General features: G+C 48.7%; 1 protein-coding gene across 4 annotated transcripts in view; it reads left to right on the top strand.

Moving 5' to 3' along the window:
- Positions 1–6,033: 6,033 nt before the first annotated feature.
- PGPEP1 (pyroglutamyl-peptidase I) overlaps positions 6,034–18,158 on the top strand; it is a 28,438-nt gene continuing 16,313 nt past the window's right edge. For 3 of the 4 annotated variants that reach the window (XM_073901001.1, XM_025885424.2, XM_025885425.2), the window contains exons 1-2: positions 6,034–6,149; positions 8,143–8,195. In XM_073901001.1, the coding sequence (XP_073757102.1) occupies positions 6,116–6,149; positions 8,143–8,195 (87 nt within the window). In that variant the 5' untranslated portion in view covers positions 6,034–6,115. Of the gene's footprint in view, positions 6,150–8,142; positions 8,196–10,672; positions 10,803–18,158 lie in introns of those variants that run through there. The other variant, XM_073901000.1, reaches the window with a different exon arrangement.

Below are 18,158 nucleotides of genomic sequence, written 5' to 3' on the forward strand. Positions count from 1 at the left end.
ACTGCTAAGGTTATGAACAACAAGGAAAGACACACATCTCATTCTATTAAAAAAAAAAAAAGATGCTCTATTCTGTATGACCACATTGCTATCCATGCTAATACTCTTAGACTTTACTTCCCTCCCAGGACTCCCAGTACCCCCTGCACTCTGTAATTCCCATTTTACAGATGAGGAAACTGAGGCTTGGAATGGGAAAGTAACTCATCTGAGGGCATGCATTTGAAGTCAAGCCAACTGGCTCTAACCACCACACTTGCTGTCTTCCATTCTCTCCCTAAGAAAATCTCATAAACATTTTATGTTTTAAACGATTTTATTTTTTATTTGAGAGAGCGAGAGAGAGCATGAGTGGGGGGAGGGGTAGAGGGAGAGGGAGAAGCAGGCTTCCTGCTAAGCAGGGAGCCTGACATGGGGTTCAACCCCAGGACCCTGGGATCACCACCTGAGCTAAAGGCCACGTTTAACTAACTGACGGAGCCACCCCAGGCACCCCTTGAATAAACATTTTAAAAGAAACAATTATTTACAAATGAAACTTTTTTTTTTTTTCCAACAACTCTGGGAAATTAGGTGTGGCTTCTGAGTCTATTACATTGTACCAATGTCAATTTCTGGTTTGGCAATAATTTAGTAAGATAGACCATTTCACTGGGGGAAGCTGAGTTAAGGAGCCATGGAAACACGTTTTTTTTTTCAACTTTATATTAGTCTTATTACGCTATTTCAAAATAAGAAGTTATGAAAGCTGAGTGACCAAAAGAATTTAAAGCAGGGTCTCAAAGAGATATTTGTACACCCATGTTCATAGCAGCTCTGTTCATAATGGCCAAAAGGGGAAGGAACCCGTATCCGAGAGCAGATGAATGGAAAAACTAAATGTGGTATATTCATACAATGGTTTATTATCAGCCTTAAACAGGAAGGAAATTCTGACCCATGCCGTAACGTGGATGAACCTTGAGGACACGGTGCTAACTGAAATAAGCCCGTCACACAAAGACAAAGACTGTAGTAGATTCTACTTATATGAGGTCCCTAAGGTAGCCATGTTCATAGAGACAGAAAGTAGAATGGTGGGTGCCAGGGCTGGGGGACGGGGGATGGGGAATTAGCGTTTAATGGGGACAGAGTTTTACTTTTACAAAATGAAAAGAGTTCTGAAGATTAGTTGCATGACAACGTGAATGTTCTTTTAACACTACTGAACGGTACACTTAAAAATGGCAAATTTTAGGGAGCCTGGGTGGCTCAGTTGGTTAAGCAACTGCCTTCGGCTCAGGTCATGATCCTGGAGTCCCAGGATCGAGTCCCACATCGGGCTCCCTGCTCGGCGGGGAGTCTGCTTCTCCCTCTGACCCTCCCCCCTCTCATGTGCTCTCTCTCTCTCATTCTGTCTCAAATAAATAAAATCTTTAAAAAAAAAAAGGCAAATTTTATGTTTGTGTGTATTTTACCGCAATTAAAGAAAAAACACCGGGGCACCTGGGTGGCTTAGTTAGTTAAGCATCTGACTCTTGATTTCGACTCAGGTCATGATCTCAGGGTTGTGAGATCGAGCCTGGCATCAGGCTCTGTGCTGGGCAGGGAGCCTGCTTAAACTTCTCTCTCTCCCTCTGCCCCCTCTCCCCCTAAAAACAACAACAATAACAACACTCTAGTGGCATTGTTTTTATTTTTATTTTATTTTTTAAGATTTTGTTTATTTATTTGAGAGAGAGAAAATGAGAGATAGAGAGCACAAGAGGGAAGAGGGTCAGAGGGAGAAGCAGACTCCCCGCCGAGCAGGAAGCCTGATGCGGGACTTGATCCCGGGACTCCAGGATCATGACCTGAGCCGAAGGCAGTCGCCCAACCAACTGAGACACCCAGGCACCCTAGTGGCATTGTTTTTAAAGATTTTATTTATTTATTTGTCAGAGAGAGAGAGAGCACAATCACGGGGGAGCGGCAGGCAGAGGGAGAAGCAGGCTCCCCACTGAGCAAGTAGCCCGATGTGGGACTCGATCCCAGGACCCTGGGATCATGACCTGAGCCGAAGGCAGACACCTAACCGACTGAGCCACCCAGGCGTCCCTGGTGGCATTTTTTAAAAGCAAAAGTTTTTGTATTGTATTTATTTCTGAGCACAGGTATACCCAACATTTCAAAAGTTCACATTATCCCACTTGATTTCACAAAATACCTACCCATTAGTACCTGTTTTCCCTAACTGAAAGAAATCGGAAGGGACTTCTGCTCTAAGGAAAAGGGTGAAAAGCGAAGGTAGCCTTCAGTGTTTGTTCTTCAGCAAGTCCTGATAGAGGCAGCCAGGGTCCTCCTCTAAGAACTGCCCTCAGCATCCCAGCATCAAGCTGCCAGAGCATTGAACTGTGGCTGTGAGCATCTGGGTTTTATTTTGACTGATTTTGTGCATCTGTTAACAGGACGCGTCCTCAGGTACCAGAAAAGCCTGAGAGAGGTTATTTTGGGGGGTCTGGGAATGCTCAAAAATTTTTCCATATAAATGAATGGTGATAGCTTCTTGGCCATCTCTGCTTACTACGGGTTTCATGGAAATGCTCTACTTTCAGATAGCTGCGGAACCCTGTAGTTGATGTATGTGCCGCGGGCAAGAAGCACTGGTAGTGTTCCCCCTCCGCCCCCACTTTCACACACATCCCCACCCTGGTTCTCTCCCCAAAGGTATTATCAATTTCTTGCTTTTCCTTCATGAGATATTTTCTGCATTTGCAAACACATTTGTGTTTGTCTTTCTAACTTTTGCATTTGCTTTTCATTCCATGAATACTTCCATGCTGTCTTTTCCTTTTCTTTTTTTTAATATTTTATTTATTTATTTATTTTTAAAGTAAAACTACACCAAACTTGGGGCTCGAGCTTAGGACCCCGAGATCAAGAGTTGCATGCTCTACTGAATGAGCCAGCCAGGAGCCCCTCTATTCTTTTCTTTTCTTTCTCTTCTTTTCTCCCTTCCTTCTTCCTTCCTTCCTTCCTTCCTTCCTTCCTTCCTTCCTTCCTTCCTTTCTTCCTTCCTTCCTTCCTCCCTCCCTCCCTCCCTCCCTCTTTCTTTCTTTCTGATAAAATGCACATAACATAAAACTTACCACTAAAACCATTTTAAAGTGTACAATTCATTGGCATTAAATACATTCACCATGTTGTGCAACCATCACCTCTCTCTAGTTCCAGAACATTTTCATCACCCAAAAGCAAACACCATCCCCATGAGCAGTTGCTCCCTGCCCTCCTTCCCCTGCCCCTGGCAACCATTAATCTCCTTTCTGTTTCTATGGACTTCCCTGTTCTGGAGGTTTCATATAAGTGGAATCCTACACCCTGTGGCCTTTTGTAACTGGCTTCCTTCAGTAGGCATGATGTTTTCAAGGTTCATCCATGCGTGTATCAGAACTCCCTTCCTTTTTATGGCTGAGTAATATTCCACTCCTGGATGGACCAATTTTGTTTCCCCATTCATCTGTTGATGGACATTTGTTTGTTTGTACTGACCTTTTGGCAACTGAATGGTGTCATGAACATTCACGTACAAGTATTTGTTTGAACACCTATTTGCAATTATTTGGGGTTTATACCTAGGAGTGGAATTGCTGGTCCTCTGGTAACTACGTTGAAATTCTTGAGGAACTGTCAAGCTTTTCCATGTGGTAGCAGCCCTTTATTACACTTGTTTTTCCAAAGTAACCATCTTGTTTTGTTTTTAAGATTTATTTATTTGAGAAAGAAAGAGAATGCGTGTGCGTGTGAGTGGGGGGAGAGGCAAAGGGAGAGGAAGAGAGAGAATCCTCAAGCAGACTCCCTGCTGAGCACGGAGTTCTAAGTGGGGCTTGATCCCAGGCCCATGAGATCATGACCTGAGCCAAAATCAAGAGTTGGCCGCTTAAAAGACTGAGTCATCCAGGCACCCCATCTTGCTTTCTTTTTTTAAGGTGCCCTCTATTTCTCCCTGCTCCTTCATCTATCCTGCCACTGTTGCAAAGCAGATCCTTGAGCACAGACCTTGGAAGTGCCAGCCGGGATATTTTGGGGGCTGCTTGTCCTCCCTAAGGACAAGCCTATGTACTCCTGCTCCAAATCCCTGTCCCTCCCATATGCGATCCTGGGACAAGTGACTGAGCTGCTCTGGGCCTCAGTTTCCATACTTGAAAAATGGGATAAAAGTCCTCCCTTGAAGGGTTTTGTGACATTAAGAAAGAAAACCCCAGTGATGTGCTCATACAGGCCCCGAATGTGGTTTGGGCTACCCGTGTATCTGAGCCTTTCTCCCATCCAGTCTCAGCAGTGTGTGACTCAGTTTCTCCCCATCAGCACTGACTCTGGTTGTTATATATGTTTCCTCCCTTTTGTATGGTGGGATGAGGGAAAATGATGTGGCTTCCCTTCCTCCACAACCCTGGCTTCTAGCAACATGTGCAGACACTTATTACACATTGGAGTTATGAAACGTGATCCTTGATGAGATTTTTGTTCTGTTCTCTTCTCCCAGTTGGCTTGGGTCTTGTTCCCACAGCTGGTGCAGGCCGGCTCTCAGATTTTCTGAATTCTACCTGAAACTGCCAGAGACCAAAATAGCCACTGAGTATGTGACCTCTGGTCTGTGCTCGCAAACCAGGGCTCCGGTCCAGTCCAGTGAACTCTGCCCTGGGTATTCCAAGGCCAGGGTCAGAGGCAGATAGCTCTCGAGTTGGCACCCTAGCTAATCCCAGGCCAAGGCTGCTTGGAATGAGATGTCAGTGACCCAAGTCCAAGGTCTAGTCCTGTTTTCTGATGATGTGGCCAGAAACTCAGCTTTATTTTTTTGGCTGTATTTGGGGAAATTCTGGTCTCTGATCAATATTAGAGGGTGACCTACTGTATGCCAGACACATATTGGGTGCACAGACATGGCTGTAATGGAGACACATCCTTGCCCTGGAAGTCCTAATCCCTATGTCAGAAAGAATGGGAAACAAATCAGAAAAGCAGTGTCTACAATGGAGTGTGATCGCTGCTACGAAGAGGATGAAGCAAGGAAAGGAGATGGACCTCCTCACCGAGGGTGAGGGGTGGGGTGGGGGAATCTGTCAGGTAGGGGAAGTAGAACCCCTAGGAAGAGGTGAAGTTCAGCTGACCTCTGAAGGAAGAGAAGCAGCTAGGTTTGCAGATAACCTTCAGGGCATGCTCCAGGCAGAGAAGCAACAGCAAGTGCAAAGGCCCTGGGGTGGGACTCCACTAGGCCCTTGAAGGACTGTTGGGACTAGAAGTGGATTGAGTGTTGGCGAGATGGAGAGAGGGGAGGCCGAGGTCTGTGGAGCCACATCAGCCTCCTTCTTTGCAACATGGGAGCCTGCAGAAGACTTTCGGCAAGGGCGCCTGGGTGGCTCAGATGGTTAGGCATCTGCCTTCGGCTCAGGTCATGATCCCAGGGTCCTAGGATCGAGTCCCGCATCGGGCTCCCTGCTCCTTGGGAGCCTGCTTCTCCCTCTGCCTCTCATGAATAAATAAATAAAATCTTTTAAAAAAAGAAAAGAAGAAGAAGAAGAAGACGACTTTCGGAACACCTTACTGTGGTGCTGGGGTTTTCACTTTATTCCGTTCCCCTCTCAACCTCCTGGCCCACAGGCATGCCACTTCTCTGACTCCAGGAGGCTCTAGTCGAGCGGCCCTACGAACCAGGCATGCTTCAGGTTCTTCCTCTAAAAAATGGAGTGAATAACGGGGTCTTACAGGGAGGTGGCGGGGGAGGGAGCCAGATAATCCCCAGGAGTGGGCAGACAGCGGGCGCTCAGTGAACACGCGGAATAAATGACCGGCTCGTCGGAGCGCCTGACTCACTGAGTTCAAGCGGCCACGTCGTACGAAACGAACTGTCCCCATCCTACAGGTGGGAAAACTGAGCTTGGGGAAGGTGGGGAGTCCAGCGCTCCCGGGGTGCGTGCCGGGGTCGGGGCGCGCACGCTGCGTCTCAGGCCCGGGGGCGCGCACGCCGAGCGGCCCGGCCGGGGGCGGTCCCGGGGGCGGGGCCGGGGGCGGGGCGGCGCGGGGTCCGGGCGGCGGGGGCGGTGGCCGACTCGCCAGTCCCGACAGGAGCGGGTCCGAGGCGCAGCCCCAGCCCGCCATGGAGCAGCCCAGGAAGGCGGTGGTGGTGACGGGTACGCTGATGGCGGCCGCGGCGACAGCGACCGCAGGCAGGGGCGGGTTGGGCGGCTCCAGAGCCGGCGGGGTTGGCAGAGGCGCGGTGGCCCGGGAGGGGAAGGTGCTAGAAGTCCTCTCAGGTTTGGAAGATGTCATCGCCCAGCTCAGTTGGCGCAACACGTAGAAAGTGGAGAAGGGGCGCCCCTATGGTCGCACTGTCAGGGGTCGGGGCAAGCAGGGGTGTGGGGGTCCGGTCAAGTGCCCCGCGCAGAACAGGCCCCTCGGGCGTCCTTCTTTCCCCGGGTGAGGACAGTGGTCCTCTGGGCACCTGTCTGTTCCGTCTGACGGGCCGGTGGGCAGGACTTGACTTCTCCCTGCCCCTCCCGAGGTCGGGCCTGTCCCCACCCACGGCCCCAGGGGACAAAGGCCGATTTGCGGGCAGGAAGTGCCCCAGTGACAAATGAACCTCCTGCCAGCCACTGCTCCCCCAGCCCTGTGCAAATGGGGGTCTGTTCTCCCCAGGCAAGAACAGGTGGAGGGCGGGGGACCTCGGGGGGCCGGCCGCTCTCCCTGTTGTCCCCAGGACCGCGTGGGTCAAAATCTCCACGCCCCCACCCCCCACCCCCCGGCTGTTTATGGGTGAGCCCGTCCCTGCTGTCACCAACTCCCTGAAACTAACTGTTCCTCCTCGAGAAGACTCCGCCTCAGGGCCACGTGGGCATCAACTTCCGCCGGGCCTCTGGTTGGGGGGTCATTTTGACCCGCTGTCTGGAGGGGTCAGAGTGGGAGATCCAGCTAAGGTTCACACAAGTGTTTTCTGGCCTCGGGACGGTGAGGCTGATCCTGGAATTCCCAGGAAGGTAGAAGGCACTCACTTCACAGGTGTGTGTAATTGCGGGGAGAGTTGCTGCTGTCACTCCCCCCCCCCCCGCCGCCCCCCGCCGCCCCCCCGCCAGCCCTTCCGTATCTGGTTATTTGCTCCTCTAGTGCTGGATTCTGCAGGCAGCCACCGGACTGGGCATTTTCCTTGCATGACTTCATTACATCTGTACCATCTCCGTTTTGCACAGGGGAAACTGAGGCTTAGAGAGGTCACCCTGTTTCTAGGTGGCTGAGCTTGGACTCCTACTTAGTCTATGCAGGAGAGGAGAAGGGGTGGAGAGGTCCTGCCTCCAAGACACAGCATCCCTCCCACGGCCAGGACACCACCTGGGACCCTCAGTCCAGCCAGAGTGACCCACGCTTCCAGGGCAGCCTCTCTTGGAGATGTTCATTTCTAGGCAGGGTGATTAGAATAGAAGAGCTGTGGACTCTCGTGGGTCTGGTTTCGAATCCCAGCTCTTCTGCCTTCTTGCTCTGTGACCCTGGGCAACGGTTTCCACCCTGTCTGTGCCTTAGTCTGGCTCCTGTAAAAGGGGTCCAGGAAACAGCCTTGCCTGAAAGAGGATTCAGTGAGGCTGAAGGCCACAGTGTATGCAGGACACTTAGCTCGTCCTCAGACCACTCCCTCAGTTTGTAAGTGGGGCCTTCCAGCAAGTGGGGAGGAGCCTGGCAGGATGGTGTCTGGACAGCCTGGCCTGGGAGACACCCACAGTATCCCTTAAGGGCCATTCCTCACTTTGTGGTGATTCACGGAGCACAGAGGCCCTGCACAAAGACAGTGATAAGATAATTATAGATGGGGGTCAGGGTTAGTGGAAAAATCGAGAAGGGAAAAGGCCAGCCCTTTCTGGGGCAAAAGGAGGCCACTGGCCTCTTGCCAGGTACAAGGGTCAGGTGAAGGTGAAGACAAGAAAGGACAGTTGAGAGCAGTGGGGGGGGGAGGGGCTCTGAAGGGCCCTGGGTATACCCCAGATCGTGGGACCAGGCCCCTGACATTGGCCCTGGTGGCGGGCAGCTGCTGAAAGTTCCCTGTTCCATCCTGCCAGGTGGAGGCAGCAAACCAACCCTGGGCAGGCTAGCAAAGGTCACCGGGTGGTAACATGCTGCTTTTACTGTTTGCTCTTTCAGGATTTGGCCCTTTTGGAGAACACACCGTGAATGCCAGCTGGATTGCAGTCCAGGTAACTCAGATCTGGAGGGTAGGAATCAGACTCAGGGCTGGGCTCCCCCCCCCCCTGGAAATATATGGCACCAAAGAGAGGAAGGAATCTACGAAGAGAACGGCTCCCTTGAAGCTTCCTGCAAAACATATAAGTCTGATATCCACATCTTCCCAAATGGTGACCCGTATAACTTACACTTGTTGGCTTGCTCTGCACCAAGCACTCTGAATTTGCCTCACAAACTTTGCATGGTTGGGTGTACTCATTGTTGTGCCCACGTTGCTGATTAGGCCACTGAGGCCCCCAGAGAGTTATCTGAGTTTGCACAGCCAGGAAACTGGAGTGGCAGTGACTCAAAAGTGCCCCATGCCCCAGCCAGGTTTGGGGGGACCAGGCAGGGATGTTGGGGATGTATTAACCTTGTAGAGAGGGTATAGTGACCCTCACTGTTGCCTCCTAGCAGCCGGGGGTGGAGAAGACTGCAAATTGAGGGGGGTGGTGTCTTTCCCACTGTCCTGAGCAGGTTGTCAGCCTGCAAGCCTTCCACTTTCTTTGTCAGATGGGGCATTTGGAGAGACAGACGGGAACAATGGGGAGAGAGAAAGAGAGAAACGTTTTCTCCTTATATAAATCAGATCTGCAGAGACCGGAGCCAAACTCATGTTAATCCTAGCCCATTAGTTGCTTGATTTAAAGCATCCCCTGCTTTTCACTCCAGAGCCCTGAATTTGGAAAAAAATCCAAGTTGAAACCTCAATGTGTCAACCCCTAGTTTTGGGGATCCCCCCACCTTTTATATCAGCCCTAGTAGAGACCTCAAAATCTTGGCTACTTTCCTTTAAAAAAAATTCACCCCACTTTGTGAGCAGGACAGAGGGACGGGGTCCCCAGGACCCTGCAGATGGGAGCATGTTAGAGGCTCTGCTCATTGCACCCGCTCCCTGGAGCCCCAGACAAAAAGGAAACAGCGTGTTTCTGAAGACGTTGTGTGTCTGGCTTTGTGCGAGTTTCAGACAGGAGCCTTCACGGGGCTGAGTGGACACAAAGCCATGTGTCTGAATTCCTGGGCCCCAGACACTATGATCTGCATCTAAATAGGAGAAAAATCAATTAAACAATCTTTGGAAATCCCTCTGAGCTTTGGGATGCGGATGGTGGAGGATGGCAGCTTTTTCATCCTGCTGCCGGAAGGGAAATACCCCTTATATTTTGGTCACCCATCTTGCCAGACCTCGCCTCTGGAAGACTTTCCATTTCCTTCCTCAAGCTTGTGAAACAAGAAGAGAGGATTCTCTACCATTCCATGGATAAAAAGAAGACACCAACCTTCCCAGATGTGATTGTTCCTCTTTAAAACCAAAACAAAACAAAAAGCTGGAGTTGCACAAACATACTCTGAGCAAGCGCGTCTGTGTAGCTCCACGAAATTTTACGAATGTTCACCTCTGTGCCAGCCGGCTCTGGATCAAGATCTAGAACATTCCCCGCCCCTTTCTCATCACAGAAGCTCCTTGTGGCCCTTCATAGCCATTTCCCCCCAGGTGTAAACATCTCTGCTGACTTTTTCTTTTTTTTCTGCCGCTGTGGGTGTCACCTGTTCTAGAACTTGGCGTCAATGGAGTTGCACTTGGGTCCGGTGCCTTCCGCGCAGCACAGTGTCTGCGGGATCCGTCTGTGGGGTTGCTGCAAGCTGCCCTTGGTGTGTTTTAGCTGACCTGGATAAAACAGACTTGCACATGAAAAGGTGTCCCATTGGATGGGTCCAGTCTATCCCTTACGAAAATATGGCTCCGAGTGTTCTCGGTGTGACCCAGACATGAGTTGCAGGTGGCAGTTCATGTTGATCACCTCAAGCTGAAGATGGGAGTTTTGTTACCCAGAGTGAGCAGCAGTGAACTTCCTGTCCCCATGATTTTTCAGAAGCCCAAGCTGTCACCTGTAGAAGGAACCCCTCCTCTCTCAGGGACCAGCTAACTTCTCTTGTCTCTCCCCTACTCTGTCTCTCTGTCTCTGTCAGCCTCCCTCTGGTCTCTCCCTCTCTCCCCTTGTGTCTCCATATCTCTCTCCACCTCTCTGTCTCTCTCCCCTTGTGTCTCTCTCTTTCAGTTTCATTTGGCCTTTCTGTGGGTCTCTCTCTGTCTCTCTCCCTCATGTCTCCATCTCTCTCTCCGTCCATCTCTCTGTGTCTGTGTCTGTTTCACTCTCTCTTCTCTCCCCTGTCACCACCACCTCCTCTGTCCCTCTCTCTCATCTGACCTTCTTTCTTCATGCCTTGGGTGAACTTGTGCTCTAATGGAGAATGAACTCTTTCCCATCAGCCACACTGGGGAGGTGGGAGTGTGGGGGACAGAGGACACCCCCTTTTCATCATTCCCCAGCATGGCACTGCCCCTAAGCACCTCCCACAGGACGGACTGCCTTTTTGGAGCATCTTGTCTCCCCCAGGTCCAGGGTGGTGGATGTGGGACACTGGTTGCAGGTCTCTCTCTTCCTAGGAGGCTCAGGTGGGTGTCAAGGGCCGGGACCCCCTTGGCTTGGGGCCGTCTGGAGTGTTCCCTGCCCAAGCGCAGCGAGGAGGAGCTGGGTCACAGGTCCTGGTGACATCACGGGACAATTACTGCCACAGTGAGTCTAGACAGACCTGCTAAGGATATTAACCAGGGAACAAAGGGGGTCTTTGTTGCGGGGTCAAGGGAATCGGTCAGATGCGGCCTCGCGGCGGGGTCTTGTCAGGTAGACTGGGGTGTAGACAATGCGCCGTCTGGGGCGCATGAGCCCTGTTCCTTTCACGGTGTATGCTTGGTGGCTGCGCTTGCTGCAACGTCGTGGGACTTGGGGGATGCTGCCACTCCCCTCCTCGCTCAGGAGAATTGCCCAGCTCTGTTGGAACAGAAAGTGTCCAGAGGCAAGAGTTTAGCTAGATCACAGGCCACCCACTTCTGATAACTTCGGCTGAACTTTATAGTTTGCTCCTTCCCCTCCATTGCCTTGTAATTTGCATAAAGTGACACATACAGATCTTCAGTCCCCCTGTCAATGCAGTGAAGAGTATTTATACACATGTCACTGCTGCTTCAGTTAAGATGGTGAACATTTCCATCAACCCCTTACGTTCCCTCCTGCCCCCCATCCCTTCCCCAGCATTCCTCACCCTGCCCCAGAGGCAGCTGCTGTCCTGACCTCAGTCAGCTTAGATGATTTTTACTGGTCTCAAGCTGCAAATGAACAGAATGGCACAGCCTCCATGTCCCCCAAGCGCTGGCAGCTCTCGCCTAGCCTGAATTGGTGGTGGGAGGGGCAGCTCGCTCTTTTCCCTACTTACCCCCTCCTCCTGCTCACATTGGCATTGGGGGGCTTCAATAATGAACCAACGGGATGCTCCTTTCAGGGTCTTTGGTGAACAGGTGGATGCCTCACTGTGGGAATGCCGTGGGCCAGGGGTGGAGCGGGGTGAGTGGTGGTGTTTTTTTTTGGTGGCAGTTTTTTTTTTAATTTTTTTTTAAAAGATTTTATTTATTTATTTGAGAGAGAGAATGAGATAGAGCATGCGAGGGGGGAGGGCCAGAGGGAGAAGCAGGCTTCCCTGAGCAGGGAGCCCGATGCGGGACACAATCCCAGGACCCTGGGATCATGACCTGAGCCAAAGGCAGACACTTAACCAACTAAGCCACCCAGGCGCCCCCGGCACATCACGTCATGGTGACCACAGGGTGGGGGCGGTGGATATTGTGCACCAGAGAAGGTTTCTTGGGTTGGTCACTAATCGAGTTAGCATCCTTTCTCCCCCCATGCCCACAGAGGTAGTTTCACCAAGTGCAGTGCCTGGGTTTGTGGGTGGCCTGGCCCGTGGACAGTAGGCTCAACTGAGGGACAACTCCCCAGCTGGACCCAAATAAGTAAAGGTGATCCTTTTAAGTCCTTAAGCCTGGGAGATGGATTCTTTTAATTCCTGGCCTTTTAACATATATTCTCTTGCCAGAAAGGTCTGCCAGGGCCACAGGAAAGTAAAAGGGGGGCGGTGGAATTAGAGTCGTGGGGGGTGGGGAGGGTCAGAAACAGTGGAGGCATGGTGAGAGCATGTAAAGATAGATGAGATTATTTACCTCATGCCAGAGAAAGCCCTTCCTGGAGACTTCTCCCAGCACTGGGGGGAGAAGAAGCAGCTGTCTTTCTTCTCATTCCAGTGAAATAAAAATTTTGACAAGTTATAAGAACGGGGCAGCGTGGGGCGCCTGGGTGGCTCACATGGTTAGGCGTCTGCCTTCGGCTCAGGTCATGATCCCAGAGTCCTGGGATCCAGTCCTGCGTCGGGCTCCCTGCTTGGCGGGGAGCCTGCTTCTCCCTCTGCTCCTCTGCTTCTCTCTCTCTCTCTCTCTCTGTCTCTTATGAATAAATAGGTGAAATCTTAAAAAAAAAAAAAAAGAATAGGGCAGAGGAGTCCTTTCCTACCCAGATTTCCCCAAATGTCAACGTTATATTACATTTGCTCTTTCTCTAAGGATAAATTAGGTAGATAGATAAGTATAATGTAAAAAAAATTGACTTCTAAATCATTTTATTTTATTGTGGTAAAATATATATAACATAAAATTTACCCTCTTAATCATTTTTAAGTGTACAGTTCAGCAGCATGAAGCACATTCACATTGTCGTGCAACCATCACCACCATCCCTCTCCAGAGCTTTCCCATCTTCCCACGCTTGGTCCCCATTAAACATCAACTCCCCGTTCCCCTACCTCAGCCCCAGCCCCTCCATTCTGTCTTCTGTTGGTAATGAATTTGTCCACTCTAGGGACCTCCTATCTGTGGAACCATACAGTATTTGTCCTTTTGCAACTGGCTGATTTCAGTCAGCATAATGTCCTCAAGGTTCATCCATGTTGTAGCCTGGGTCAGAATTTCTTTCCTTTTTTAAGACTGAATAATATCCATCATATGGATATACCACATTTTGCTTATCCATTCATCCATTGATAGACACTTGGGTGGCTTCCAGTCTTAGCTAATAGTGACTATATACTGCGAACACGGGCATACAAATATTTCTTTAAGAGCCTGCTTTCAATTCTTGTGAATATACACCCAGAAATGGAATTGCTAGATCATATTATAATTCTGTTGTTTAATTGTTTGAGGAATTGCCCTGTTCTGAGTCATTTATTTATTTATTAAGGTTTATTTATTTATTTAAGCAGTCTCTACACCCAGCATGGGGCTCGAACTCATGACCCCAAGATCAAGAGCCACGTGCTCTACCCACCAAGCCAACCGGGTGCTCCTGTCCTGAGTCATTTATTTTATTTCTTTTTTTAAAAGATTTTATTTATTTGGGGGCGCCTGGGTGGCTCAGTCGTTAAGCGTCTGCCTTCGGCTCAGGTCATGATCCCAGGGTCCTGGGATCGAGCCCCGCATCGGGCTCCCTGCTTGCCAGGAAGCCTGCTTCTCCCTCTCCCACTCCCCCTGCTCGTGTTCCTCCTGCTCGACGGTGTATCAGGAGGCACCAGATTTTTTTTTTTTTAAGATTTTATTTATTTACTTGAGAGAGAGAATGAGAGACAGAGAGCATGAGAGGGAAGAGGGTCAGAGGGAGAAGCAGACTCCCCGCTGAGCAGGGAGCCCGATGCGGGACTCAATCCCGGGACTCCAGGATCATGACCTGAGCCGAAGGCAGTCGCTTAACCAACTGAGCTACCCAGGCGCCCAGGAGGCACCAGATTTTGAAGTGCCATGTCTGGTGTTGTTGACCTTGATCACTTCCTAAATAAAGCTGAGATCTGGTGGATTTCTCTCCTACAATATTACTATCTTGCCCTTTGAATTGAAAAGTATCCTGTAATATGATACTTTGTACCATATAAATACTTCATAGTATGATACTGTGTAACCATATAAATACTTCTTTAGACTCCCACCCACTCCTTTTAGCATCCCCTGGTGAGTCTTGCCTGAATCAGTTATATTTTAGTTGACAATTATCAAATGGTGGTTTTCTAATTCCATCTTTCCTTTAACATTTTTTATGACCTTCTGCTTTTAGGAGTCTATTTGTATCTGTGTGGACTCATAGATACTCACCGTCCTCAATATGTGACAATCACTTACTCTCTTTATTTTGATATTCAAATTGTCCCAGACTTGGCTCATGGCAGCCCCTTCAGGCCAGCTCCTGTGTCCTTTGGCTGTATCCCCATCGTCCTCTGAGCACATCTTTCTTTTTTTGGTTCTAGGCTCACTTTTTTTTTTTTTTTAAAGATTTTGCTTATTTGTTTGATAGAGAGACAGTGAAAGAGGGAATACAAGCAGGGGGAGTGTGAGAGGGAGAAGCAGGCTTCTCGCCGAGCAGGGAGCCCGATGCAGGGCTCGATCCCAGGACCCCGGGATCATGACCTGAGACGAAGGCAGACGCTTAACATACTGAGCCACCCAGGTGCCCCTAGGCTCACTTTTTGTAAATCAACTTTATTTCAGAGTAATTTTAGAAATTAAATTAGGAATTTAGAAAGATTACAAAAAGAATACAAAGAGTTCTTGTATATGCCCCACTTGATTTCCCCTGGTGTTAGCATCTTACATAACTACTACATTTCTCAAAATGAAGAACCCAACACTGCTCCATTACTATAACTAAACTCTGGATTTTATTCAGGTTTCATGGATTTTTTTTTAAGATTTTATTTATTTATTTGACAGAGAGAGAGAGTTAGCAAGAGCAGGAACACAAGCAGGGGGAGTGGGAGAGGGAGAAGCAGGCTTCCCGCCGAGCAGGAAGCCTGATGTGGGGTTCGATCCCAGGACCCTGGGATCATGACCTGAGCCAAAGGCAGACGCTTAATGTCTGAACCACCCAGGCGCCCCAGATTTCATGGATTTTTCCCACTAATGTCCTTTTCTGTTTCACGATCCCATTCAGGCTCCTTCACTGCATTGATCAGGCATCCCTTTCTTTTTTCTTTTCTTACTTGTACCTGACTGTTGGATGTCAAGTGCTTCATGTCATTTAAAAACAACAACAACAACAACAACAAGATATAGTCTTATTGAAATATAATCACATACCATAAAAGTCACCCTTTTGAAATATATAATTTCATGGGTTGTTTTTTTTTTTAGTGTAGTCACAGAATTGTACAACCATCACCACTAATCTAATTCCAGAACATTTTCATCACTCCAGGAAGAAACCCTATGCCGTTAACTGTCACTCCCCATCCCTCTTTTTCCCCAGTGCCTGATAATGACTAATTTACTCTGTGTGTCTATGGATTTGGCTGTTCTGGACATTTTCTATGGAATTATACAACATGCAGCCTTTTACGTCTGGCTTCTTTCACTCAGCATCATGTTTTCAAGCTTCATTCATGCTGTAGTGTGTGTGTGTGTCAGAATTTCATTCCTTTTTATGGCTGAATAATATTCCCCTGTATGGACATAGCGCATTTTGACTAGCCATTCATCCGTTGATGGATAGTTGGGTTCTTTTCACCTTCTAGTTGTTGTGAACAATGCTGCTATACACATCCACATACAAGTTTTTGCATAGACCATAGGTCTTCATTTCTCTTAGGTATACATATACCTTGGTGGGGAACTGATGGGTCCTTCGGGAACTCCAGGTTCAACCACATTCTTTCCCTGCTCCAGCCTTGAAATTAGCAATTTTGACAAAGAGCCTTCATTCTTGTCTTCAATAATAACATTTAAAAACCAGGAGCTGGGGCGCCTGGGTGGCTCAGTTGGTTAAGCGACTGCCTTCGGCTCAGGTCATGATCCTGGAGTCCCGGGATCGAGTCCCGCATCGGGCTCCCTGCTCAGCAGTGAGTCTGCTTCTCCCTCTGACCCTCCCCTCTCTCATGCTCTATCTCATTCTCTCTCTCAAATAAATAAATAAAAATCTTTAAAATAAAAAAAATAAAAATAAAAACCAGGAGCTGGTTGCTGGGTGTGCTCACCGCTACTGGGGTGTCATTACCTCTGAGCTCTGTCAGTGGGCAGAGGAGGAAAACACCCACACTACACTCACACACACACACAACACACACCCTTACCTGTACCCATTTCTGTGTCAAAACTCTGGAGTTTACAGAGATACCTCCAATTCCCCCCCCACACACACTATTTATTTATTTATTTGTTTGTTTATTTATTTATTTATTTATTTATGAGAGACAGAGAGAGAGAGAGAGGGAGGCAGAAGCAGAGGGAGAAGCAGGCTCCACAGAGCAGGGAGGTTGACATGGGACTCGATCCCAGGACCCTGGGATCATGACCCAAGCTGAAGGCAGACGCTTCACCGACTGAGCCACCCAGGCACCCCCAGATACTTCCAATTCTAATCCAACAAGACCTGGTTTGCTTCCGTGTTTTTTATTTCCACCCTCAGAGCTTTCTCCTCTGACAGCGGGGAAACCGTGCTTCCATGATTCTCAGCTCACTCACTTCTTTGCTCAATCCAAGAATGAACAGAAAGGAATTACAGAATTGCTAACCTATGCTTCTCTAAAAAGAGAGCTTACTCGTTTAAATTAAGCATTTTTTTAAAGATTTTATTTATTTATTTGACACACAGAGAGAGTGAGCACAAGCAGGCAGAGGGAGAAGGAGAAGCAGGCTCCCCACCGAGCAGAGAGCCGGACATGGGACTCGATCCCAGGACCCTGGGATCATGACCTGAGCCGAAGGTAGACACTTAAGCCACCCAGGCGCCTCTAAGCATTTTCTTACAGTTCTTGTTGTTTTTAGCCTGAAGGCAAAAAGTTCAAACACTGTGTTCAGAAAAATTACTTGAGTTAGTTTTAAAAGGAATAACTTAAAAACACTTTATTGGAGGAAGAGAGAAGTACCATAAATTGTTTTTGAAGAATTTCATACATGAAAAGAACACACACACACATGCACACTGTATGTAGGGCAAACATGGTAATATTATGGTGTTATGTGTTCTGTACAATGTGTTTTAGAAGAAACACATATAAATAGCACATCAAGTCCCGTAACTTCAAGGATATTGTCACTTGGGATGAGGCTAAATTTATTTAAGGGAAAAAAATAAGTGAATGAGTTTGAGGAAAATATTAAGTAAATGTTAGCAGTATCATAGGGGAAACAGAGCTGAATGTGCTAGGGCGGCCAGCCCTGGGCCTGGAGAAAGGTGTTCTCTGCCTTCAAGTGCATGACTTTCTGGAGGGGGGTGGGGATGAAATATGAAAAGTTTGAGGTGAAAACTGAAAAATTTGTACAGCCTCATGTCCCCCACATGTCACGATCTTGATAAAGAGACAGGATTAATCATTCCAGGGAACAGAGAAGGGCCCTAGACTGAGTGCCTTCACACATCCAGGCCCTTTCTCCTGGCCAGGCTGTTGTGAGTTTGAAATCCTGTAACTTGTATGTGTGTGGAGGGCGTCAACTCTGCAGGTTTTAGATTTCCCATCAGGATGGGGAGAAAAGGCAGGGAGAGGAATCCAGAAAGTTCTGCAGGATATAAAATTGGAATCTGGATAGTTCCCAGCTTTCAACGAATGAAGAAGTACGGTTGGCAAGGAGCCAAACTCTGAATCTCCAAGGGGGAGAGGCTGGGCTGTGGAGAACAGTGTGCTCAGACCCCAGACTCAGGGACAGACGCCTAAGAGCAGCCATTTATCCTCCTGAGAGCCTGATGTTGGCACAATAGATGCCTTTAGCGACTGCGCTCAGGGAGCTAGCCAAAGGTAAGACAGTTAATATAGACTATGGCTTCCTTCTTTCCTTTCCTTTCCTTTCCTTTCCTTTCCTTTCCTTTCCTTTCCTTTCCTTTCCTTTCCTTTCCTTTCCTTTCCTTTCCCTTTCCTTTCCTTTTTCCTTTCCTTTTTCCTTTCCTTTCCTTTCCTTTCCTTTCCTTTCCTTTCCTTTCCTTTCCTTTCCCTTTCCTTTCCTTTTTCCTTTCCTTTTTCCTTTCCTTTCCTTTCCTTTCCTTTCCTTTCCTTTCCTTTCCTTTCCTTTC

The sequence above is a fragment of the Callorhinus ursinus genome, unplaced genomic scaffold, assembly GCF_003265705.2.
Source record: "Callorhinus ursinus isolate GAN/ISIS: 27379988/994484 unplaced genomic scaffold, GSC_fseal_2.0 scaffold15, whole genome shotgun sequence".
NCBI classification, from domain to species: Eukaryota; Metazoa; Chordata; class Mammalia; order Carnivora; family Otariidae; genus Callorhinus; species Callorhinus ursinus.